The 24,638-nt window shown below is 48.1% G+C and overlaps 1 protein-coding gene across 1 annotated transcript; it reads left to right on the forward strand.

Annotated features, from left to right (window-relative positions):
* Positions 1–1,129: 1,129 nt before the first annotated feature.
* On the forward strand, positions 1,130–19,755 carry USE1 (unconventional SNARE in the ER 1). Its single transcript, XM_020969209.2, has 8 exons — positions 1,130–1,321; positions 8,825–8,874; positions 9,964–10,042; positions 12,733–12,885; positions 15,789–15,807; positions 18,078–18,108; positions 18,819–18,981; positions 19,402–19,755. The coding sequence occupies exons 1-8, from the start codon at positions 1,145–1,147 to the stop codon at positions 19,582–19,584; spliced, it is 855 nt and encodes a 284-aa protein (XP_020824868.1). The 5' UTR covers positions 1,130–1,144; the 3' UTR covers positions 19,585–19,755.
* The last annotated feature ends 4,883 nt before the right edge of the window (positions 19,756–24,638 follow it).

Here is a 24,638-nt window from a genome sequence, read left to right on the forward strand (position 1 = left end):
GTTTTGGACGTGCTGAGTTTGAAATGCCCATGGGACAACCCGTTCAAGATTTCCAAAAGGCAACTGTGATTCCAGACTGGAGGTGGGAGGTGAGAGAGGAGGGCAGGAACAAACGTTTATTAAGTACCTACCATAGGACAGATACTGTTCCTCGTGCCTTGTAAATATCATCTCATTTGATCTTAATGACCACCCTGGGAGCTAAGTGCTGTTACCCCCATTTTACAGTTGAGGAAACTGAGGCAGGCAGAGGTGGAGTTGCCCAGGAATACTCACTAAGTATTTAAGCTCCTACTATGTGCTAGGCACTGCAGAATACAAAGAAAGGCAAAAGATAAGTCCCTGTCCTCTGGGAGTTCACAACCTCATGGATCACAGGGCTTGGGTCAAAAGGAGGATTTGAACTGAAGTCTTTCCCGACTTCAAGCCCTGCGCTCTATGTACTACGCCCCCTGGCAGTTTCTTTTAAAACTAGACCTCAAGAGAGGTTAGGGCTGGATATACAAAAGCCTTGTTCAGTCATTTCAGTTGTGTCCAACTCCTTGTGAGTCCTTTTTGGGGTTTTCTTGGCAGACCTACTGGAGTGATTTGCCATTTCCTTCTCCAGCTCATTTTACAGATAAGGAAACTGAGCAAACAGGGTTAAGTGACTTGCCCAGGGTTACAGAACAAGTAAGTGTCTAAGACTGGATTTGAACCCTCTGACTCTGGTCCCGGCACTCTACCTACTGCGCCCCCTAGCTGCACCTCCACAGTCAGCATGCGTGAAATGGACTAAGGCTTGGCAAAGGAAGCTGAATCCTATAAAGTCAAGAGTGATGGGAAAAATGAGAAAGCCATATGTAGCCCTCAGTTAACATGGCGACAAGGACTCTTCCTCCTATCAGCAATTGAGATGGCGCCAGACTCCACCTGCGGCTCTAACGTTGCCCAGCAAGCACCATCTTCCGCCTGTACTAAGATGGCGCTGGCGGTTCGGTTAACCGGAAGAGCGGAATGACCTTTTGCCCGTACAAAGTATGGTCGCAAAACCGCTTCTTCCGCCCATAGCTAATACGCCGACAGTCACTTCCGCTTAGCGTCAAGACGCCTTCCGCTGGACCGGACACGGCGGCGGAAGTCCCTCCTTCCGCCCGTAGTTAACATGGCGGCGAGCGCGCCTTCTTCCGCCCGTACTTGGCTGAACCGCGGCGGAGTTGGCGGTGGCGCGGGGACGGGGATGGCGGTGCCGCGGCTGGAGCTGAACCTGGTGCGGCTGCTGTGCCGCTGCGAGGCGCTGGCGGCCGAGAAGCGCGACCCGAGCGAGTGGCGCCTGGAGAAGGTGGGAGGCGCCGCGGGGGCTGCGGAGCCCAGGGTGGATGGGCCAGACGTGGCGCCCACCGCCGCCCCGCCCCGCCCCGCCCTGACCTGACCTGACCTGACCTGAGGCATGTCCCCGCCCCCACCTTGATGCACGGCCCCGCCCCCACCTGAGGCATGGCCCCGCCCTCCTGGCCCCTCATTGGCCTTGCCCCGCGCCGGGTCCTGGGGCTTCCGGGAGGAGGTGGTATTTGAATTGGGCTTTAAAGTATTGCTAGACTTCCAACTAGGAGAGAGGGATGTAGGGAGGGCGGGAAGGCATTTTAGGCTTAGGGTGGTCCCAGACTTGCGAAACTTAATAAGATGAGAAAGGAAGAGTGGTGAGAGTTTGTTACTGTTCTTGAACACCTAACCGAGGAGGGCGAACACGGGATCTAAATCAGTGAATGTCAAGTGAGAAGTCTGTCTGGTCCATCCCTTCCCATTTTTCCGATAAAAAGTCTTACCCTGCCAGGTTTAATGACTTGCCCAAGGTCACCCAGCCTGCTAGAGCTAGAATTGGGAGCCACATTCCCATTTTTCCTCCTCTTATCTCTTCCATGTACTCTATGAAGCAGCGTCGCCGGTTCTGATGTTTGTCCGTCGCACAGAACACCCCCTCCCTCTCCCTTCTGGGTACGTTTGCACCCATATCTGGCCGGCCCCCTCATCTGGTGCTCACTCCTTATCTCAGCCTCCTGGCTTCCCTGGTTTCTTCAAGTCCCAGCTCAAACCCCACTTTTTTCAGGAGGCATTTCCCTATCCTCCCCCATTGTTAGTGCCTTCTCTCTCAGATTACCATCCATTTGCACTGTGTATATCTCGTATACACATAGTTACTTGCATATTGTCTCTGCCGTTAGAATGTACGCATTTCCTTGCGTCCTCTGTAGTTCACACAGTGCCTGGTACATACAAAGTAAGTTTTATTTACATCACATAGTAACGCTTGTTGGCTAAGTGTGTGAAAGATAAATTGGCCTGGAGAAAAAGGAAGCAGGGAGGCCACTTAGGAGTCTACTGCCTGTAGTCTAGGTTGAGAGGTGATGAGGATCTGAACCAAGGTAGTGGCTGTGTGGGTAGCGAGAAGGGGATGGATGCAAAAGATCCGGGTCCAGGGGAAGAAATGACGAGATTCGGCAGCCAGTGGTGTGTGTGCGGTGAGGGACAGTGAAGATGCTAAGGTCACAAACCTGGGTGCCCTCAACAGAAACAGGGAGACTTGGAAGGGGAGGGAGTTTAGGGGGGAAAGGCGATAAGTTCTCTTTGGACATGTTGAATTTGAGGTGTGTTTGGGACATGTGGGCCATTGGAGGTGTGAGACTACGGCTCAGGAGAGAGATGAGGGTTGGGTGTCTAGACGTGGGAGTCCGTTGGCAATAGCAATCATCCACAGGCATTGATGAGGTTACCAAGCGAGAGAGTGTAGAGAGAAAAGGGAAGCGGCTGCAGGACATCCACGGTGAGAAGGCATGGTTTGGACGAGGAACCAGCAAAGGAGACTAAGAGGATGGGGTCAGATAAAAAAAGAGCAAGAAGCAGGAAAAAATGAGTCACAGTTTCATACAGAATCTCTTTTTTGGTGTCCTGCTGTATGGATGGAATGCTCTGTGTATGTGTGTGCGAGTGCATGCATGCTGCACTAAGTTCAGGATTTTAAAATCCTCCCCCCCAAAAAAACAAAACAATTTTTAAAGCACCCAACAGAGAACAAAAAGAAATTAGTATCATGAAATCCCAGGAAAAGAAAAAGAGTCTCCAGGAAGAAAGGGTGATGAACAGTATCATATGCTGTAGAGAAGTAATGAGGAGTGAGAAAAGGGACCACTGGCAATTATTTGGCTGCTGGACAGTGGGACAGCCTGCTGCTCTTCGGCTCCACTCTGGGTCCCAGTGATTGGGAGTCATAGGCTGCCCAGACCCCAGCTTCCTTCCTGACCATCACTCCCTCCTCTTCCTTCATCCTTCATATCAGCCTCATGCTTCCCAGGTCCCCTTCTAACTCTCTCTTCCTCTTCCCTAGTACCCTGTGGAACTCTCATTTTGTATTTTTTGTTAGGCTCCTTCCTGTCATGCTGCTGCTACTTCTTGCTGTTACAGAAATCCAGCTCTCAGAAGACACCACATCCATGGCCAGGCCTACAGGCCCAAGATCTTCTCTCACTGACTACCAGCGTCCTGGACCAAGAGAAGGACTGTGTGTCATCCAAACCATGCCTTCTCACTGTAGACATCCCAAAGGATGGCTCTGTCCTGCAGCCTCTTTCCTTTTCACTCTTTATCTTGGTGACCTCATAAATTCCCATGTGTTTAATGATTGTCACTATTGCTCATGACCCCCAGATGTAGCCATCCAACCCTAGTCTGTCCCCTGAGTTGCTGTCTCACGCTTCCAACAGCCCATATGTCCTCCTTGCCTTTGCCGGGCCCTTTCCTGCCCCCTTCCCTCAGCCCCCTGTCCTCCTTGGAGGATCACCCTATCCAGTTAGGCTACTCTACCCAGATCCTGGTGGCTGTTTCCTGCCAGCCCCCAGGTCTTTCTCTTTCCTTTTTGGAGGAGTTCAGGTCCTGGCTTACCAGCTTCTTCTCCACTTCAGTCATCCATGCCCTTCGTCATACCTGGGGGCTTCAACTCACCTGTCAACATTCCCTCAAATCACCTGACTTGCTTCCCTGCTTATTTGCCTGTTCAAATACTATAATCATCACTCTAATGCAGACACACTTAGGGGTGGTCACATCTTTGATCTCTCATCCTCATCCACAAGCGTTCCACCTCTAACTCAAGCCGACGAGCATTTATTTTTTAAAATTTTATTTGTTTGTTTTTAGTTTTCAGCATTCACTTCTATAAGATTTTGAGTTCTAAATTTTCTCCCCCTTCCTCTGATCCCCCCTCTCCAAGATGGCATGCAGTCTGATACAGGCTATACATGTACAATCATATTAAATATATTTCCACATTAGTCATGTTGTGAAGAAGAATTAGAAACAAAGGGAAAAAGCACAAGAAAGGGGAAAAAAAGAGCAAACAGTATGCTTTGATCTGCATTCAGACTCTGTAGTTCTTTCTCTGGATGTGGATAACATTTTCCATCACGAGGCCTTTGGAATCGTCTTAGATGCTTGTATTGTTGAAGAGGTAAGTCTATCAAAGTTGGTCATCGCACAATGTTGCTGTCACTGTGTATGATATTCTCCTAGTTCTGCTGACTTCACTCAGCCTCAGTTCATGTAATCCTTCCAGGTTTTTCTGAAGTCCGCCTGCTCATCATCTCTTGTAGAACAATAGTATTCCATTACATTCACATACTACAGTTTGTTCAGCCATTCCCCAGTTGATGGGCATCCTCTCAATTTCCAATTCTTGGCCACCACAAAAAAGAGCTGCTATGAATATTTGTGTACACGTGGGTCCTTTTCCCATTTTTGGGGATGTAGCACTAGAAGTGGTATTGCTGGGTCAAAGGGTATGCACAATTTTATAGCCCTTTGGGCATAATTCCAAATCATTCTCCAGGATGGTCGAATCAGTTCACAGCTCCACCAACAATGCATTAGTGTTCCGATTTTCCTACGTCTTCTCCAACATTCATCATTCTCCTGTTTTGTGATGTTAGGCGATCTGATAGGCGTGATGTAGTACCTCAGAGTTTCAGCAAGCATTTATTAAGCACTTGCTATGTGCCAGGCCCTGTGCCAAGCACCAAAGATACAAAGAGAGGCAGAAATGGTTCTGCCCTTTAGGTGGCTCCACAGTCTTTATCTCTGAGATTCCTCTCTTTGACCATAGACCTCCTATTTTGGTTCACCCTGAGCCTCATTCCCCCTAAACCCATTCTCCATCCTCTCCTCAGCTGGCAGCCCTCTGCCCCTCCCTGCCTTCCCAAGCCCTCATTTTCCTCCCTTCCAGTTTGCCAGTTCACCTTTTCCCCTGTCCTTGACCCTTGGATGCTTTATCCCATTTTTATCCACCACTCATGTCTTTCGAAAACCAAACCGAGATTACTCCCACCATTCACCTATTCATCTTCTGCCCACATGGTGCTGGGGAAGGTCACACAGCTTTGCTGTCTGAGCCCTCCCTGCTGCATGCCAGTCCTTTTGCTCTTCCCTGCTCTCTCTCTCTCACTCCCCACAGAGACCTCTTTTCTCCTCCAGCTGCCCTCATTAACACCTCTGCCCTTTCCAATAGCCTTTTCTTAGTGTTCGTCCTCAGTCTCTGCAGCATTGAAGCCTGTTGGCCACTTGCCCTCTCTTCCCTGGGCATCCTGTAGCATGACTCTGCTCTTTCAGTCTTCCTGGATCATCATTCGTGCCTCAACTCCTACACAGGGCTGTAGTCCAGCAGCTCTGTCCCGGGCCTTCTCCCCTCTCTCTGTCCTGTGTTCTTTATTTTAGTGATCTCATTGGCTCTCATGGGTTTAGCTGTCATCTCTGTGCAGATGAGGTAGCTGGTTGAATAGAGCATTGGTGCTGGAGTCAGGAAGAGCTGAATTCAAATCCAGCCTCAGACAATTAATAGCTGTGTGACTCTGGGCAAGTCATACAGTAAAGTGTTTACTTTATTTCCTCAACTGTGAAATGTGGATAGCACCTATCTCCCATTGTTGTTGTGAGAGTACAGTAAGTTAGTATTTGTAAGCACTTAGTGGGTGCTTAATAAAGGCTTATTCCTTCCCCCCAACTTATGACCCCATGTCTATATATCCAGTCCTCACCTGTCTCCTGAGCTCTTGTCTCATATCTCCACTGCTGGTAGAGGTCTCTATCAGGGGGTCCCATAGGCATCTCAAACTCAGAAGGTCCACAGCGGAAGAGGAAGCGGGATGCTCTGGCAGAAGGACCACTGGCTATGGAGTCAGAGGATCCAGGTTCAGATCTCACTCTGATGGCTGTGACTTCTGGGGCCTTGGGCTAGCCCCTTGGCCTCTGCCACCTCCGCCTCCTCATCTGTAAAATAAGGGGGTTGGGCTAAAGAGCCTCCAAGACCCTTTCCAGCACTCTCTCTCTCTCTCTCTCTCTCTCTCTCTCTCTCTCTCTCTCTCTCTCTCTCTCTCTTTCTCTCTCTCTTCTCTCTCTCTCTCTCTCTCTCTCTCTCTTCTCTCTCTCCTCTTCTCTCTCTCTCTCTCTCTCTCTCTCTCTCTCTCTCTCTCTCTCTCTCTCTCCCTCCTCTCTCCTCTCTCTCTCTCTCTCTCTCTCCTCTCTCTCTCTCTCTCTCTTTCTCTTTCTCTGATCCTAGGATAAGCTTCAATTAGATTAGCTCTCACTATCTTTTTCCCCTCTTCCTGTCCTCCGTTCCACACTTCTCTGCTTAGATGAAGAGGCAGCTAGATAGGGAAGTAGAAAAAGTCTGGATGTGGAGTCAGGGAGACCTTAGTTCAAATCCAGCCTGAGACTCTTACTATCTATGTAGCCCTGGGCAAGTCACTTCATCTCTGCCTCAGTTTCCTCAACTGTAAAATAGGGATAATAATAGCACCTAACCTCCTAGGGGTGTTGTATCAAATAAGATGTTTGTAGAGCACTTTGCAAACCTTGAAGCCCTATATAAATACTAGCTATTCTTATTATTACTGTTATTATCACTGTTATTCCAGGCACCCGGGGTTGCAGTATTAGAGTTGTCCTTGATTCTCCCCTCTCCCTCACCCCAGTTTAATCATCTGCCATCTTGTGGATTCCACCGCCTCACTCTGTCTGGAATCTGTCTTCTCCCTCCTTACACCGTACCCCCTTGTCACATCCCATCACATCTGGACTGCCAGACTAGGCTCTGTCCTCTCCCCTCTCTGCTCTTCCTCCATATCATTGCCAAAATGCTCACCCTGAAGTCCAGGCCCAACCTTGTCACCCCCTGATTAAGAAGCAGCAGTGGTCCCCAAGCCCTCGAGGTGACCTACAGACTCCCATTGGGCCTTTAAACTCTTCACAGTCCGACAGCAGCCCACCTCTCTCCACTCCGCCTTCTCTACTTTCCTGCCGTCTGGCCTCCTTGCTGCTCCCCATCCACATCCCATCTCTCACTGCCATCCCTTTGCAGCAGTCTGTCCTCCATGTCCGAAATGGGGGACGAATGCTTCCTCACCATCTCCTGGGACCCTGGACCGGCCATGGGAAGACAGCATATAAACCGTTAATTCCATATGCTGGAGCTCTAGCGAGGGCAAGCCTTCAGGAAGTCAAAGAGCACTGGAGAGGCTGGGCAGGCTTGGGGTTAGGACTCAGAACAGCCCGTTGTTCTGGGAGCCAGCTCTCTCTGGGACCTACCAGGATCCAACAGTACGTTAAGTGTATGGAATATTCCCGAGGATGCCTAGAGCAGTAGAGAGAGAACCCGGTTCCAGCATCTACTGACTTCATGGGCAGCTGACTTGTTGCTCAGTGCCTAAGGCTGGAAATTACCCAGAAGGTGTTTATCTTCATCGGCTCAGAGTATTCCCCTGGCATTCCCCACCCCAGTGGTGTCAAACTCAAATAGAAATAGCCAGCTAACTAAGTAAGGATCCCTGTGACAGCAAATTGACTTAGAAAACCACTTATTAGCATTATCTATGTGCTGCTGTATTTTTGACTTGTTTTGCTAAATATTTCCTAATTACATTTCAATCTGTTTGACACCTCTGCCCCAAACAAATGAAATCACAGGTTTGGCCAAAAGCAAATATGTTGAAGAGAAGTCAAGACAAGTCAAGAAACATTAATTCAGTACCTGTTGTGTGGCAGGCCAGGCAGCTGGAGGGCTCAGAGAATAGAGCACTGGGTCTGGGGTCAGGAAGGTGATGTTGTGCATTCGTTTGAGCAACGTCCAACTCTTTGTGACCCCTTTTGGGGGGGTTTCTTGGCAGAGATACTGGAGTGCTTTGCCATCTCCTTCTCCAGCTCATTTTACAGATGAGGAAACTGAGGCAAATGGGGCTAAGTGACTTGCCTACAGTCACACAGCTAGTAAGGGTCTGAGGCCAGATTTGAACTCAGAGAGAAGAGTCTTCCTGATTCCAGGCCCAGGGCTCTATCCACTGCACTCCTAGCTGTCAGGAAGACCTAAATTCAAATCTGGCCTCACGCTTACTAGCTGTGTGACACTGGGAAAGTCACTCCACCTCTGTTTGCCTGAGAGGCAGCTGTAGGGCTTAATCTCCGTTGCTTCAACCCACTAGAGAAGGAAATGGCGAACCCTTCCCATATCTTTACCTCCAGAAAACCAAATGGGGCTATGAAGAGTCTGACACAACCAAACAGCAGCAACATGACAGGCAGTCATTTCAGCCAAGCCAGCCCCAACGCTCAGGGAGTTTACATTCTAATAGGGAAGACAACACGCAGATAACCACATACAGACCAAATTGAGAGAGGCTAAACTGGGCATCACCAGCCGAGGGAAGGCGCCATCACTCGGGAGTTGTTGACAGTGGCATTTTAGCTGGGCTGAAAGAAGGCAGAAGCTGTTTTCACCAATTCGCTAACGTCTTGCCCTTGCTTTTAGTATGTAGCTGCCCTGGAAGAAATGCTTCACGCCTTGAAGGAACAGTCAAGGTAAGAGGTGGAGTGGATAAGGGAAGCAGGCTCAGAGTCCAGAGGATCTTGGTTCAAATGTTGCCTTTGATGTGTACTAGCTCTGTGATGCTTAGCTGATCGCACAGGCCAACCTCAACTCCCCAGGACCCCAGGCAGCTCTCTGCTTCTTTAAGGATGTCCGGGAGCTCTTTGGTGTGGGCAGTCTGGGGAAGCCTGGGGCCCATTTTTCAGAATGCTGTTGTTCGATGTACAAAACAAAATAGATTGGATTACAAAGGAAACCAATTCTATTGGAATCCAGTTATCAAACTGTTTTTAAATACAGGCTCACCAGACCTCAGATTATAATCCATATTGCTAGAGGAAGTATTGCAGTTTCATGGCAGGTGCCCTATACCAATTAATTTGTAGCTCCAGACCAAACCAAACAAAACAAACGAAAACAACTCAGCATGACTGGTCTGAGTCAGCTAATCGGGAAAGATAATTGCCGTTTTAGGGGAGGGAAAGTCTGGGAAAAGCAGAAGGTCTTCAAAGATCGCTGTTGTCCTTCTGAATTCCATCAGAACTTGCCCAAGATGCTCATTGGCATCTATTTATAGAATGTCGGAGCTGGGAGGGGCCTTATAACATGAAATGTCAGAACCGGGATGGCCACTAGAACACAAACTGTCAGAGCTGGGAGAGGCCTTAGAACATAGAATGTCAGAGCTGGGAGGGCCCTTAGAACTCAAGAGTGTCAGAGCCAGGAGGCTCCCTCAGAGACCATCTAGCCTGGCCTTCTCTGAATTTTACAAATGAGGAATTTAATCTTCAAGGAAGTTAAAAGACATGCCAACGTCACCTGACTGGTTCATAGAAGAGCAAAAACTCAAAGCCAGGTCTCATTGTCCCAGATTCTTTTCCTCCAGTGCGCTGTGGCCCTTGAAAGTATGAGAATGAGGTCCCTGGCCACCCAGGGGAGCAAGGGAAAGCTTCCCAGAGAAGAGGGCTGCCACCTTTTCTGTTCTGGGAGTTCGCCAGGATCATTCCCGGTGAGTCATCTCTGCTAAATGGAGAGGAGGCAGGTTTCTTGGTGACGTTTTTTTTCTTTTTTGTGCTTTTCAGTAAACCTGCCCCTGAAATGCTTAATGAGTATTCTAGAAAAGTGGACTTTTTAAAAGGAATGTTAGAGGCTGAAAAACTGGTAAGTAAAATAATTGACCTGATACTTATGTTTATGCAATCACAGAACTTAGAGCTATCAGAGATCATCTAGAATCATGGTCCTTTGATCCTCATGACAATGCTGTGGTAGGCACTGTAATTATCCCCATTTTGCAGATGAGGAAACTGAGGCAAACAGAGGAGGAGTGACCTGTATAGGGTCAAGCCTAGCATTCTCTGCACTGTGCCGCCAATGGCCCATTTTCACATTAAAAACTGTATTTTATAGGTGTTAGATGATGGAACTTAGAGTAAAGAGACCTGAGTTCGCACCTGAGGGTCTTCCCTCATCCCCCAGGTGACACTCCATCTTCAGATACTTTATATTTACTTCTCTGGCCATGGCCCTATTCCCCAGTAGAACAGATGATTATTGAGGACAGACATGCTTTTGTTTTTGTCTTTGGCCACCAGGAGGCACAGTGAATAGAAGGCTGGCCTTGGAGTCAGGAAGACCTGAGTTCTAATCCTGCCTCAGACCCTCTCCTGTTGTGTAACACCATATAAGTCCCTTTACCTCTGTTTGCCTCTGTTACCTCATCTGTGAAATGGGGACAATTGTAGTTCCTACCGCAAAGTTGTTATGAGGATCAAAGGAGTATATATTAAGAATACCAATACCACCAATAATAAAAATGATAATGATGATAATAATAAAAGGACACTATAATTATAGCCAGCATGATATCACACTTTAAAATTTTCAAAGTACTTTACAGATATTGTCCCATTTGAGCCTCACAGAGCCTATGAGATAGGTGCTATGATTATTCCCACTTTACAGATGAGAAAACTGAGGCTCACAGGGGTTAAGTGACTTGCCTAGGGTCACACACAGCTACTGTGTCTCAGGCAGGGTATACACTCAGGCCTTCCTGATTCTAAATCCAGTCCTCTATCTGCCGTGTCCCCTAGCCAGTTAGCACTTTCCAGTGCTATCAGTTATCACCACCATCATCCTCATTATTTGGTGGTAGTAGTAGTAGTAGTAGTAGTAGTAGTAGTAGTAGTAGTAGTAGTAGTATCATCGTTATTATTAATATCCCCAGCCCCTCACCCAGTGCTCTGCATGGAGCATCACAGATGGAGGGGGCTCAGTGGCCATGTAGGCCCTTGACTGACAAGAATCCCCAGACATGGCAGGCTCCCATGGGCCCCGCAGGCATGCACAGCAGGACTGATTGGGTGTGTGCCCAAAGGATTTTATTTATTTTTTAAAGGTAAACACTTGTTGAATATTTAATCACAAAGGACATTGTTTTTCATTCATCAAGCTAAAGAAACTAAATTTGATTTTTAAAAATCAGTGAGTGCACTTCACGTATAAGGGCTCCACTTTATCCGACCCCTCCGCTTTCTCTCCAGCACAGAACAAGCTTTTGGGCTTTGCCCTTTCGGCCTCTTTGGGAGGGAGCCCTATTTAGCCATGGAGGCTGACTGCCAGAGGGGGAGGGGGAGCCTTTCAAATCTGACATTTAACTGCTTGGCTTCCCCATGCCAACCTGAGCCCTGGGGCCACATTCCGTGGGCTGAGCCAAGGAAAACAAAGTGGCCGGAGCAGTGAAAGGGAAAAGAAATCTTGTTGATTTTTCCTTGACTTGGCTGCAGCCACCTGGAGGCCCTGGACTGGGGAGGGGGCCCTGGACTAGCAGGGAGGCAAGGGGGGAGATTCCTGGACTGATGGGGGGAGGAGCGGGGGAAACCTGGACTGATGGGGGAGGGGGTCTGGATTTACTGGGGGAGGGGGCCCTGGACTAACTGGGGGTCGGGGGGGAGGTGCCTGGACTGGCTTCCTAGGGGAAGGAAGGAGAAGGGCACAAGCCCCCTGACCCAGACAGGGACTGGGCACTGGGCAAGTACAAGCCCCTTGGGTGTAGGGGAGTCCATGTTGCCAAGAGCCTGGAATAGGGTCATTGAGGGGCCCCATATTAAAGGGCTACTAAGTCATTAGCCACACCCCCTTCTACTGCTCCACCCCAGAGCCTCATGGAAGCTGTGGAGGGTGAGGAAGTAGGAAGCAGAGAAAGAAGAGAGATGTGGTGGTGGCAGTGGCTGTCAAAACTAGGGGTGCTGAGAGACCAAGCCCCTCCCAGGAAGCCCCGCCCTGGGGAGAGGGCCTTGGGAGCCACATTGGTACATGCCTGAGCACATCTGACATACTTCCTGTGCACATCTCCCAGGGGCAGTCATCAGCATTACGAAATTGAAATCTAACTTTTACATTAAAATTACAAAAGCTGGATCTCTGCTAAAGGAAATGGGGAGGAGGGATTTTGGAAATGAAGGTGATGTAAAACGAAAAGATTTCAAAAAGTCTTTGTGGAAAAAAAAATAACCTCTTGCCAGAGATCACGCGAGGAATCACTGTACAGCTTGGCAAAACTTGGTAAGGATTTGCAGGCTTCTCCCTCTGACTAGGCAGATGAGACTCAGGTCCCAGAAACCCTCATTGTAGAAGCTGGTTGTCACTGGTAACGGCATCCCTGGCAGCATGGGGAGAGTTGCTTCTGGAGCATAAGGGGAGTTGGGTCACCTCCTTGGCCTCACCTCTCACTTCCTTCTGCAGTCTTCCTGGGAGGGGGACACCGATTCCCCAAAGAGGGATCACAGGGTCAGAGCGTTAGCCAGCATTGCTCCATACTTATCCAACCACCTCTTTTCTTTCCCCAGTCATCTTCCTCAGAGAAAGCCCTAGCCAACCAGTTCTTGGCCCCAGGACGCACACCCACCACCACCAAAGAGCGGGTGCCAGCCACCAAGACGGTGCACCTGCAGACGAGGGCTCGGTACACAGGCGAGATGAGGAGTGAGCTGCTGGGCACGGTAGGTCACTGAGGCAAGGCACCGCAGGGCAGACGGGGCCTTCCTTCCCCTTTCCCGCCATATCCCCCATGGATCACCCAGCCTTTGCTGGAGCACCTCCAGAGGCAGCCAAGGGTTCCACATTGGGTAGTTTTGCTTGCTAGCAAGCTCTTCCTTAGCAGAGAGCCAAGATCCACCTTCCTGTACTCTCCACCCTCCGGTCCCAGTTCTACTCTCTGGGGCCAAGCAGAACACAGCTAATCCTTCTTCCACAGGACAGCCCTTCAGGTACCTGAAGACAGTGATCGCATTCCTCCCCAGTCTGCCCGCCTTCCTCAGCTGATGCTCAGATGACATGGTTTAGAGCCCCCTCCTCGTCCTGGTCCTCTTCCTCAGGGAGGGCATCAACCCCCCTGAAAGGTAGTGCCCACAGCCAGCCTGAGCACAGCAGGAGCGTCAGCCTCCCTTGTCCTGGGCGCTGGGCATCTCTCCGGGAAGCCTGCTGTAGGCTGTGGCAGCTTTGTTTGGCTGCAGTGTTATAGTGTTGGTCGATATTGAGCCTCCAGTCCAGGCAGTCAGGCAGTGAGCATTTATTAAGCTCTTACTGTGTGCCAAGCACTGAGCTAAGTAAGCTCTTGGGACACAAATAGGAGCAAAGACGAACAACAGCCCATCCCCTCAAGGAGCTTACGTTCTAAGGGAGAAAGACAAGACAGAAAGGAGGCTGAGGCTTGGTGTTGAAGTGCAGAAAGAAGCACAGCTGGGAGGGCACTGAAGCACATCCGGCCTGGGACCCTGCCCAAAATGGAGGCCCTGAGAGGAGCTCCCCAGCGGGAGAAGGGGACTGGCCTAGCAGAGGGAGGTTCCAGAGTGAGACTGTAGCTGAGGGGTGGCGTTGGAAGCACCGTCTAAGACGCCAGTGTCCTTTCCCCCCTTCCTGTGGGTGATTAGGTTGCCCCTGCTATCACTGACAGTCTCCCCACCCTCACCACATTGTAATGCGAGGTGCCAGCTAGCTCTGCCCCAGATGAATTCATTGGCCAGTACCCAGGGATCGATTTGGCACCCACGGGGTATGGGTAACAGGGGGAGAGGCAGGATTTCAGCCTGATCTGCAGAAATCTCAAGGGAAACAATTAGGACAGTTGGGAAAACAAAGAAACGCCTTTTGTTTGCAAAGCATTTATAGTTTTTCATCAAGTTTAAATGAATTTTAAAATTTTTTTCCTAAAAGTATTCTTAATACTTCATATTTTTAGATTACTTTCATTTGCAATATTCCTCCTTCCTGCTCTCCTTCACAGGGAGCCAGATAAGCCATCATATACCATAGCATATGCAGTATTCCACATCCATAGTCCTCTACCTCCCTTCTGTAAAGAAGAGAAAATAGACCGCTTTCTCATAGTTCTTCTTCAGGGCCAAGTCTGATCGTTATAATTACATAGACTTCAGTTTCATGGTTGGGGTTTTTTTTTTTAGGCAATTGGGGTTAAGTGACTTGCCCAGGGTCACACAGCTAGTAAGTGTCAAGTGTTTGGTCTGAGGCCGGATTTGAACTCAGGTCCTCCTGACTTCAGGGCCGGTGCTCTATCCTCTGTGCCACCTAGCTGCCCCTCATGGTTGTTGTTTTTAACAGTTTTTTACCTAAGTGATTTCTGTCCTCATTTACTTCATCTGCTTACAAGTGGTAAATTGTGGGGACAGAGGGACGCAGAAGAGGGAGACCAGTTTGATCTGGAGTAGTCTAAGAAGCCTTCCTGAAGGAGCTGGGAACTTAACTGGGCCTTGATGATGGGGAGGATTTAGAGAGGCTCGGGAAGAAATGGGGCACAGCATAGACAAAAGCCTAGAGGTAGGAAGAGGGAGGTGTGTGGGAACTGTTGGGGAAACCAACCTGGCTCGAGCAGAAATGTTGGAGGAGATAAGGCAGGTTGTGGAGGGCATTGAATTGCAGAGAATTTTCAACCTGATATAGTAAGAGGAGCATGATGGAGAGCGAAGGGAGGGAGGAAGGAAGACCAAGGTGGCTGCTGGTGTAATCCAGGTCTTCAGGGATGAGGGTGAGCTGGAGGCACATTTCAAAAGAAGCAACAATAGGGCTTAGTGATAACTTGAAGATAGGGATGAAAAGAAGGTATTCAGATGACTCCTCATCCTGGCATTCAAGGCCTCCACAGAAGCTCATCTTGAACACCTTCCTTGTCACATCCTTCATGCACTCCTCTTCTTCACACATCCTCTAGGGCTGATGTAGGGTTTGACCCTGGGAACCCAAAATTGATATCAGAGCTGATAAACTTAGGCAGATCCTACCAGCCATCAGATACAAGCCCCATGACAGTGTGTCTGTCACCCTGGGACCCACAGGACCTCAGCTCAGTGCTTCATTATTGAGCTGGCTCCAGGAATATGAAATTTTTGCCCATAGCAACCCTAGAAGACTAATTTACAGAGGGGCTGCAATCTGCGCCCATGAATGAAATAGCCACACTGATGAAATTTCAGCCCATGGATGTGTGGACTCGTTGACCTCTCTTCATTTTGCTTTTCAAAAAGACCTCATTTTTGAGTTGCAGCCTATGTTTGGGGGAAGTCTTTGTTGGGACCAGTAGGGTAAATGTTTATGGAAATGGCTTCAGTGACTAAGGCTCAGGGCCTGCCTGGATGGAACATTGCCAGAATGAAAGCAAAGATTGGGTTTGATGCACCCAGGATCAGAATTCTTCCTACCCAGGGCCCTCTGCTAAGCCTAGTGCTGGCCTCAGCTAAGGCCATACCTCTCCAGAGGGGCCTTGGCCATGATCAGCATATGTAGAGGAAGGAGACTCATTGTTTCCCTTCTGGCCAGCTCCTTAGCCTGGGCTCGGTGGGTCAGTCACGTGGGGGAGTGCACTTTCTCATTGTAGCTTTTCTCCCCTTAGGAGTCCTCGGCAACCAGTGGTGAGTAGACACAGCCCCTCCAAACTGTTTGCTCTGAGCCCTGGAAAGAAAGCCCCAGGCAGCTCAGCCCAGGCTGCCTGTCTTCATTGCAGAGATGGAAAGCCTCCAGCTACCTGGAGCTGGCACCGTGAAGTCATGGAAAGACCACTGACAAAGGATGTGGGTTCAGATTCCGGCTCTGCTCCCTGCTACCTGGGTAACCTGGAGCAAGACGCTTCCTTTCTCGGGGCCTTAGTGTTCTCACATCCGAGGCTTCCTGAAATCCAGCTCTAAATCCTGAGGTCTCATGACCAAGCATGGGTACCAGAAAGTAATTCCCATCAGTCTCTGTGCCTGACCTGTTGCCTTTCCCTAGGAGATGGACAAGAAATTACTAGTATCTTCTCAGTCCTAGAGAGCCCCACTGCTGGCCGTTCCCTGAAAGCACCCTGAAAGGGGAGACAAAGCCTTTTGTGCCACTCAAAAGCCAACAGCAGGGGGGGACTTGAGTATCAAGATACTGATTGAGCGTCATTGGAGACTCCGACTCACGTGAGGGAAAGAGCAGTCTGTGAGGAGCCCAGATTGGCTTTCTAGCTCAGCCTTGCTCCTCTGTGACCCAGAATCAGGCATCTCCCCATTAAACCGACAGGGCTGGACTGAAAGCTTTCCTCTGGTGTCTCTCACCATGAGGAGGGAAGGAGCCGAGATCTTAAAATCCGTACTGGCCAAGCAACCAGGCAGTCAGCCAGCATTTATTAAACATTCACCATGTGCCAGGCTCTGTGCTGAGCACTATACAAGTACAAACAATGAAGCCATCCCTGCCCTCAAAGAGCTTACACGGAAGAGACAAGTTGTAGGGGGGCAGGCATCAACATAAAGGGCAGCAGCCGTGGCCAGTTCTAAGTTCTAGGCTGTGTGTCCGTGTCCGAGGCCCCACCTGGCTTAGGGCACAGAGGCCCATCACCAGGTGCCCTCAGCCTGATGAGCTTTTTGGCCAAAGCATCTCTCTGTTTACGAAGTCACTGAAGGGCTGAGATGAGCTTTGGTGGAGCAACTATGCACCCTGAAGAAATCACAGATTCTTGATGTTTTGAAGAAGAGGCAGAATGGGAGGGAGGGGTCGGCCTCTGAATCAGGCCTGCACTTGAGAGCTGTACAACCTGCAGCCCTGCTCTAAATGATGGCCTAGTTCCTGAGGCCTCATTCAGTGCCATGATTCCAGTCCTATGTGTAGAATTGTTACAGGAGACATGGTCCAGGCCCCTCAAGGTTACAGTCTGGGTGGATAGACAAGGCTAACACACCAGAAAACTTACATTAACACTTTGAGATCATAGGCCAGAGAGAATCAATAGAACCCAGAATGTCAGAGCTGGGAGGACCGTTAGACCCAGAATGTCTGAGCTGGGAGAGCCCTTAGAACCCAGAATGTCAGAGCTGGGAGAGCCCTTAGACCCAGAATGTCAGAGCTGGGAGAGACCTTAGAACCCAAAATGCCAGAGCTGGGAGAGACCTTAGAACCCAGAATGCCAGAGCTGGGAGAGCCCTTAGAACCCAGAATGTCAGGGCTGGGAGAGCCCTTAGAACCCAGAATGTCAGGGCTGGGAGAGCCCTTAGAACCCAGAATGTCAGAGCTGGGAAGGCCCCTGGAACCCAGAATGTCAGAGCTGGGAACGACCTTAGAACACAAAATGTCATCACTAGAAGGTACCTTTGAGATCATGGAGTCCATTTTGCAGCTGAGGAAATTGACCAGAAAGGTCACCATCACCAAATGTTACCCAGCTCGTGTAAATGATAGAGCCAGGACAAAAACCCAAGTCTGTGGGCCCTCAGCCCAGGGTTCTTTCCACTGCGCCAAAGCAGGAAATGCCAAGGGCCATGAGCAGGGCAGATGAATAGTACGAGCTTGAAGAGGGATCCCTGGGAGCTGAGTGGGCTTCATGACAAGGGGCTGGACAGAAAGGTCAGGGGGAAAGCCCCATCAGGATCTCAGGCGATGGCTATCTAGCACTTACTATTTCACAAAGGGTGTGAGCAGAAGCACTAAGTGAGGAAAGAGTATGGCACGGTAACGGGGGTGGGGAGGAGACAAATAGGGCTGAAGCACGCTTAAGGTGTGCTCAAAGGTTAGGATTGTTCCTGGGGCTCAGACTGTAGAAATTCCAGGAATCCTTGGGGCCCTCAGCCTGGACTTTATCTGAAAGCTTCACAAGGGAGAACCCCATCAGTGCAAGGGAACAGTAAAAGCCTACAACTGACAAATGTCTCTATTTTGGTTCCAGGTTCTGGGGGCCTAAACTTAAGGAAACGAACGTAAGTGACTCATCTTTGGTACACTCTCCTCACCTCATGTCGTAAGGGACCCTCGAGTTCACAGATGGACAGGCCTCAAAGGCCATCCAGTCCAACTCCTACCTGAAATGAACCCCATCCCTACCACAGATCTAGTAAATGACTGGCCCAGCCAGCTTTGGTACCTTCAGTGGCAGGAAATTCACTGTCTCCCAAGCTCATCCCACTTAGGGACATTTTTCCTTATATCCAGCTGAAATCTGCCATCCCTGTAGTTTCTACCCATTGCACTGCCCTGTAGGGCCAAGCAGAACAAGTCTAATCCCTCTTGCACTGGACAGCCCTTCCAGTATTTGAGGACGCTTCTCACTTGGCCGCCGAAGTCTCAGTGTCCCCAGTAACTTTAGCTGATGTTCTGGATGAAGCTTTACCTTTGTCAGAGAAAGTGACTTAACTGATGTAAATCCCCTGTCCTGAACAGATGCTTGAAATTCTATTGTTGCCGTATATAAAAAGGGCTGTGGCTATTATGCAGAAGCCTTTTTCTGCTTTTCTGTGTGGAGTCCAGGCCGTGATGTTCTCCCTGGAGCTTAGACACATGTAGCCTCGAATAAATAACATGATCACCTGACTCGAGGGCAAAGGGGGCAGGCAGTTTTTTTCCTTTTTAGTGGTTTGGATCTCCGCTCTTTCTGAACAAACCTTGCCACCCCCACCCTCTGCGCACACAGGGGCCTTGGGACAGATGAGAAGCAGTCAGCTGCTGAGCTCGATGCCGTGCTACAGCATCACCACAGTGTCCAGGAGAAGCTGGCCGAGGAGATGTTGAGTTTGGCCCGAAGTCTGAAGAGCAACACTCTGGCGGCACAGAATGTTATTAAACAAGATAATCAGGTAGAGCGACAAGAAACCCGAGGTGCCCAGCTGGCGTCTCCACCTGCTAGAGCCATAGAGCAGCAGCATCGAGGGGGGACGGGAGTGCTTAGAGCACAAGAGCTGGGAGGGCCCTTAGGACACAATGTCAGAGCCAAAGGGTCCTTAGGACCCTGAATTTCAGAGATAGAGGACCCTTAGAACACAGAATGTCAGAGTTGGGAGGGCCAACTAATCCAGTCATCTAATCCCACCCCATTACTAGACAGATGGGAAAAGGAGGACCTCTGAGGGAAAATGATTTGCCCAAGGACCAAGAGCTTAGCAACAGGGCTTGGACTAGAACCTGAGTTGGAGGTAGGGATGGTAGGGCTGCTGAGCTTCCCTGGATGCTGGGGCAGGGCCACCCCCTCACCCTGCTCTGCCTGTCCTTTCCCACAGACGCTCTCCCATTCCATCAAGATGGCGGACCAGAACTTCGAGAAACTGAAGACGGAGTCAGAGAGGCTAGAACAGCACGCCAAGAAGTCAGTCAACTGGCTCCTGTGGATCGTGCTCATCTTTGTCTGTTTCATCTTCATCAGCATGATCCTCTTCATCAGGATCTTCCCTAAGTTAAAATGAAACCAGGGCTTGGCCGGCTGGCACGTGGACAAGAGTGGGGGGAAGTAGGGGCAGGTCTGGACTTAAGAAACAATCATTTGCCTCCCAGAGTTTCCTTCCAAACACTCGGGAACCTAGGGCAGGAGGGTCTTCCTCAGAAGGAGGAGAATAAAATGGCGTTTCCATACTTTGGATGAATGGTCGGTCCTCGGTCTTTCTAGCTGTGTGGCCTAGAGGACGTGGCAGCCCTCAAGCCTCTGGTCCCATCTCCTCCTCGTAATTTAGAAGTCTGAAGTAATCTGAAGTCCTAGCCTCAGACCCATACCTGAGGAAAGACTGGCTCCAGGCTTACTGGTGCCTTTGCCGAATTCGGCTCAGCAAACAGTGAGTAAGAGCCCGTAAGGCACAGGATCCAGCATTCGGCACTGGGGACTCAGCGACATGGTTCCTGCCTTCAGGGAGCTTACAGTCTAGCAGATGGGTAAGGTGCACTCAAGCGCAATATGTGAGGTCAGGCAGACGCAAGTATGGCGTGCAGTAGAGGGTGATCTGGCATTAGAGGTCGAATGGAGAGGGGTGAGGGCATGGGAAGAGAGGAATCGTTCCTGTCCAGGGTACCAGAGAAGGCTTCATGGAGGAGCGGCTCTGAGCCCCACAAAAAGGTAATGAGGAAGGGCCTCTTCCTCTCCCTCTCCCCCACCCCCATATCCAATCTGTTGTCAGATCAGTAGGCCTACCTCCCCCAAATCCAGTCATGCAATCTCCACCCTCCATCAGGCCCTTCTCACCTCTTATCTAGACTATTGTATTTGGTCTTCCTCACTTTGTCTCTCCCCACTTCGGTCCAGCCCATGCCACGTTAATATTCCTAAAGCCCAGCTCTGATTGTCACTCCATCACTCAAGAAACTTCACTGACACCCTATTGCCTTTTTCTTAATTGGGAAAATCAATTTATTCCATCATAAGCCCTTCCACATAGTCATGGACAGTAATAGTCTGCTGGCCGGACAAGTTAGCCCAAAGGCCATTGTATAAACAAATAATGAGGATTAGTTTGTGTGGAGGTTGTTGGGGGGGGGGATGTTTTTAAAGAAAAAAAAAGGAAGAAAAGCCATCCAGAATTAATTTTAAAGCACATGTCAACTACCCATTACTCTTCAGATTACTGGGCAGTCTATCAGTGTTACATCTGTCAGATGACGTACACCCTTCTTTTTTTTTTGTGAGGCAATCAGGGTTAAGTGACTTGCCTAGGGTCACACAGCTAGGATGTGCCAAGTGCCTGAGGCCTGATTTGAACTCAGGTCCTCCTGACTCCTGACCTGGAGTTCTATCTACTGTACCACCTAGCTGCCCCCATACACCTTCTTTATAACCTGAGGGGGAAAAAAATTCACAGAATGGAAAGAAATAATATAAAAATATAGCTCAAGAAATCTACTAGAAACCAAAGCTATCTGGGAAGATGAACAAAGATATCTTGCAGGTATGTACAGCTACAGCATTTCACGTGGCTGTTTGTCCCCCACTTCTGAGGGCCCTCCCAGCCCTGACATTCCTTGTTCTTCCTACCTTCGACATCCTGCATTCTAAGGATGCTAGCCCTGACGTCCTGTGTTCTAAGGGCCCTCCCACTTCTGACATCCCTCCCACTAGATAAGAAGTGGGGGATAAAGTAACATAATATACCAACTCTGTTTGGCATTTAAAGCCCTTCACCGTCTGACTCTTGCTCACCTTTCCAAACTGATTTCCCATTATTCCCCTTCTCACAATCTACATTTCATTCAAACTGACCTACATGCTGTTTCTTGTGCAAAACATCCCATCTCCCATCTCCGAGTCTTTGCCCAGGCTGTTCTCCATGACTGGAATGTATTCCCTATTCACTGTTGCTTCTTAAAATCCCTAGCTTCCTTTAAGGTTCAGCCCATGTGCCACCTCCTACAAGAAAACTTGCCTGACGTCGTCCTTTCTGAGAACCTCTATTGCTTTGTATTTACTTCTCTGAGTTGGGGTTGTTTCCCCCCATTGGAAAGTAAATTCTGTGAGGGCAGGGAATGTTTTTAGTTTTGTCTTTGAATCCACAGAGCCCACAATATAGTAGGTGCTCAATAAAAGCTTGATGAAATGAATGAAGATAAAATTTGGCAGAGGAAAATGTAAAATCTTACACTTGGGTTCAAAAAAACCCCAACTTTGGGGGCAGAGCCAAGATGGTAGAGAAAAGGCAGGGACTTGCCTGAGCTCTCCCCTAAACCTCTCCCAACAACTTTAAGTAATGCCTTAAAATAAATTCTGGAGCAGCAGAACCCACAAAAAAAAAAGGGTGAAACAATTTTCTAGGCCCAAATAACTTAGAATGGTTGGCAGAAAAGGGCTGTTGCACTGGGGTGAGAGGAGTTCAGTCCAGCACAGGCCGTGCCTCAGCAAACCAGCAGTGGGACTTGGGGGCAATTGAATCAGTGGGAGTTTCCAGATCTCTCAACCCACAGACGGTGAGGGGGTCAGACAACTATTCAAAAGGAAATTACAAGGGTCCCTTTGCTAGCACCAGGGGCAGGATTCTGTTGCATTACTCATACTTGGATCTATGTCACAATCCTGGATCACAGTCTGAGGGCAAGGAGGAGCACTAGTATACTAGAGTTCATGGCTTCAGGGGAGCTGGAACCCTGGTCCCAGTTCCAGGGCAGAAAACAGTGCTTGTGGTCACTCATAGACTAGAGCACAGGCCAAGAGAGTGGTAAACACATCTCTCCTTAGACCACACCACCTTGGAAGAACCAAAAACTTACAGGTCCCCATAATGATCTCAGAAAATAGCTGCACAAAAAATATGAAGCTTGGGACAGTGACCCCTCCGATCTGAAAGCAGAGTCCACTTTAGCATAGAGTTAAAAGTCAAGAAATGGGCTGGGAAAATGAGCAAACAGCAGAAAGAGATCCTAACTATAGAAAGTTACCGTGGTGACAAGGAAGACCAAAAACACGAACTCAGAAAAAGACAACAAAGTCAAAACTGCTACATCCAAAGTCTCAGAGAAAAATACAAATTGGTCTCAGGCCATGGAAAAGCTCAAAGAGGATTTAAAAAATCAAGTAAGAGAGGTGGAGGAAAAATTAGGAAGAAAAATAAGAGTGGTGCAAGAAAATCATAATAAAAGTCAACAGCTCGGTGAAGAAGGCACGCACACCCACACCAATACATACATACATACATATATATATACATATATATATATATATAAAATATATGTTCACATCCTTTGACCATTTCTCAATTGAGAAATGGCTCTTATTTCTATAAATTTGATTCAGTTCTTTATATATTTGAGAAATTAGGTCTTTATCAGAGAAACTTGCTTTACATTTTTTTTCACAGCTATGATTACTATGTATTTCCCTCCATCTTATTTTCTCCTGTTTATCCTACTCTCTCTCCTTTCACCCTGAGCCAATTCTGATGAGCAAGGTTCATGCACCCACCACACCCCTTCCATCCCCTCCATCTTCCCCTCCACCATAAAATATCTTTCTCACGTCTTTTATATGAGATAATTTACTCCATTCTACCTCTGTGTGTGTGTGTATACATGTATATACTGAAGAAAATAGCACCTTAAAAAACAAAATAGGTCAGATGGTAAAAGAGGCACAAAAATCTAATGAGGAGACGAATGCTTTGAAAAGCAGAACTGGCCAAATGGAAAAAGATATACAAAAATTCACTGAAGAGAACAACTCCCTTAAAAAGTAGAATTGGCCAAGTGGAAAAGGAGGTGCAAAAGCTCACTGAAGAAAATATTTCCTTAAAAATTAAAGTTGAGCAAATGGAAGCTAATGACTCCATGAGACATCATGAATCAATTAAACAAAATCAGAAGAATGAAAAAATAGAGAAAAATGTGAAATATCTCATTGGAAAAACAACTGACCTGGAAAATAGATCCAGGAGAGATAATTTAAGAATTATTGGACTACCTGAAAGCCATGATCAGAAAAAGAGCCTAGACATCATCTTTCAAGAAATTATCAAGGAAAACTGCCCTAATATTCTAGAACCAGAGGGTAAAATAGAAATTGAAAGAATATGCCAATCACCTCCTGAAAGAGATCTCAAAATGAAAACTCCCAGGAATATTATAGCCAGATTCCAGAGCTTCCAGGTCAAGGAGAAACTATTGCATGAGCCAGAAAAAAAAATTCAAATATCATGGAGCCACAGTTAGGATAATCCAAGATGTAGCAGTTTCTACATTAAAAGATCAGAAGGCTTGGAATATGATATTCCAGAGGGCAAAAAAGCTATGGTTACAACCAAGAATCATCTACCCAGCAAAAGTAAGTACAGTTATCCCTTCCACATCGTGGGGGTTAGGGATGTGGTGCCCCCACAATCTGGAAAATCTGTGTAAAAATTTTTGGCCCCCCCCTTCCATACAAGAGAGGGAGTCTGAATTATTATGGTATTAAAAGAGATAAAATATATTGATACTATACAATGCTATACATGTTTTATGCATTTCTGAGTTTCTAAACTTTTTCTTTGTCATATGCTGGCCTCCACATGTTGTCTGCAGCTTCTGTAAAACTCCCCAAAAATTCCCATTTAATTTCTTATGCCCACCCACAATATATCAAAACCACAATGGGGAAAGTCAAGATGTACAAGCGATAATCTATAATCCTTCAGGGGGGAAATGGATATTTAGTGAAATAGAGTACTTTCAAGTATTCCTGATGAAAAGACCAGAACTGAATAAAAAATTTGACTTTCAAATACAAGACTCAAGAGAAGCATAAAAAGGTAAACAGGAAAGAGAAATCATAAGGGATTCAATAAGGTTAGACTGTTTACATTCCTACATGGGAAAATCATATTTGTAACTCCTAAGAACTTTATCATCTTTAGGGTAGTTTACAAGGAGTATACATAGACAAAGAGCATGGGTGTGAGTTGAATATGATAGGATAATTATCTAAAAAGAATAGAGGGGTGAGAAAGAGGAATGCACAGAAGAAAGGGAAAGGCAGAGGTAGAATGGAGTGAATTATCTCATATAAAAGAGG

This window comes from Phascolarctos cinereus, unplaced genomic scaffold (genome assembly GCF_003287225.1).
Source record: "Phascolarctos cinereus isolate Bilbo 61053 unplaced genomic scaffold, phaCin_HiC Scaffold_4;HRSCAF=312, whole genome shotgun sequence".
Taxonomy (NCBI): Eukaryota; Metazoa; Chordata; class Mammalia; order Diprotodontia; family Phascolarctidae; genus Phascolarctos; species Phascolarctos cinereus.

Coding starts and splice junctions, on each gene's coding strand:
- USE1 (XM_020969209.2), top strand. CDS start 1,145: ATGGCGGCGAGCGCGCCTTCTTCCGCCCGTACTTGGCTGAACCGCGGC. Junction 10,043..12,732: donor TGTTAGAGGCTGAAAAACTG/GTAAGTAAAATA, acceptor TTCTTTCCCCAG/TCATCTTCCTCAGAGAAAGC. Junction 18,109..18,818: donor CTAAACTTAAGGAAACGAAC/GTAAGTGACTCA, acceptor CTGCGCACACAG/GGGCCTTGGGACAGATGAGA.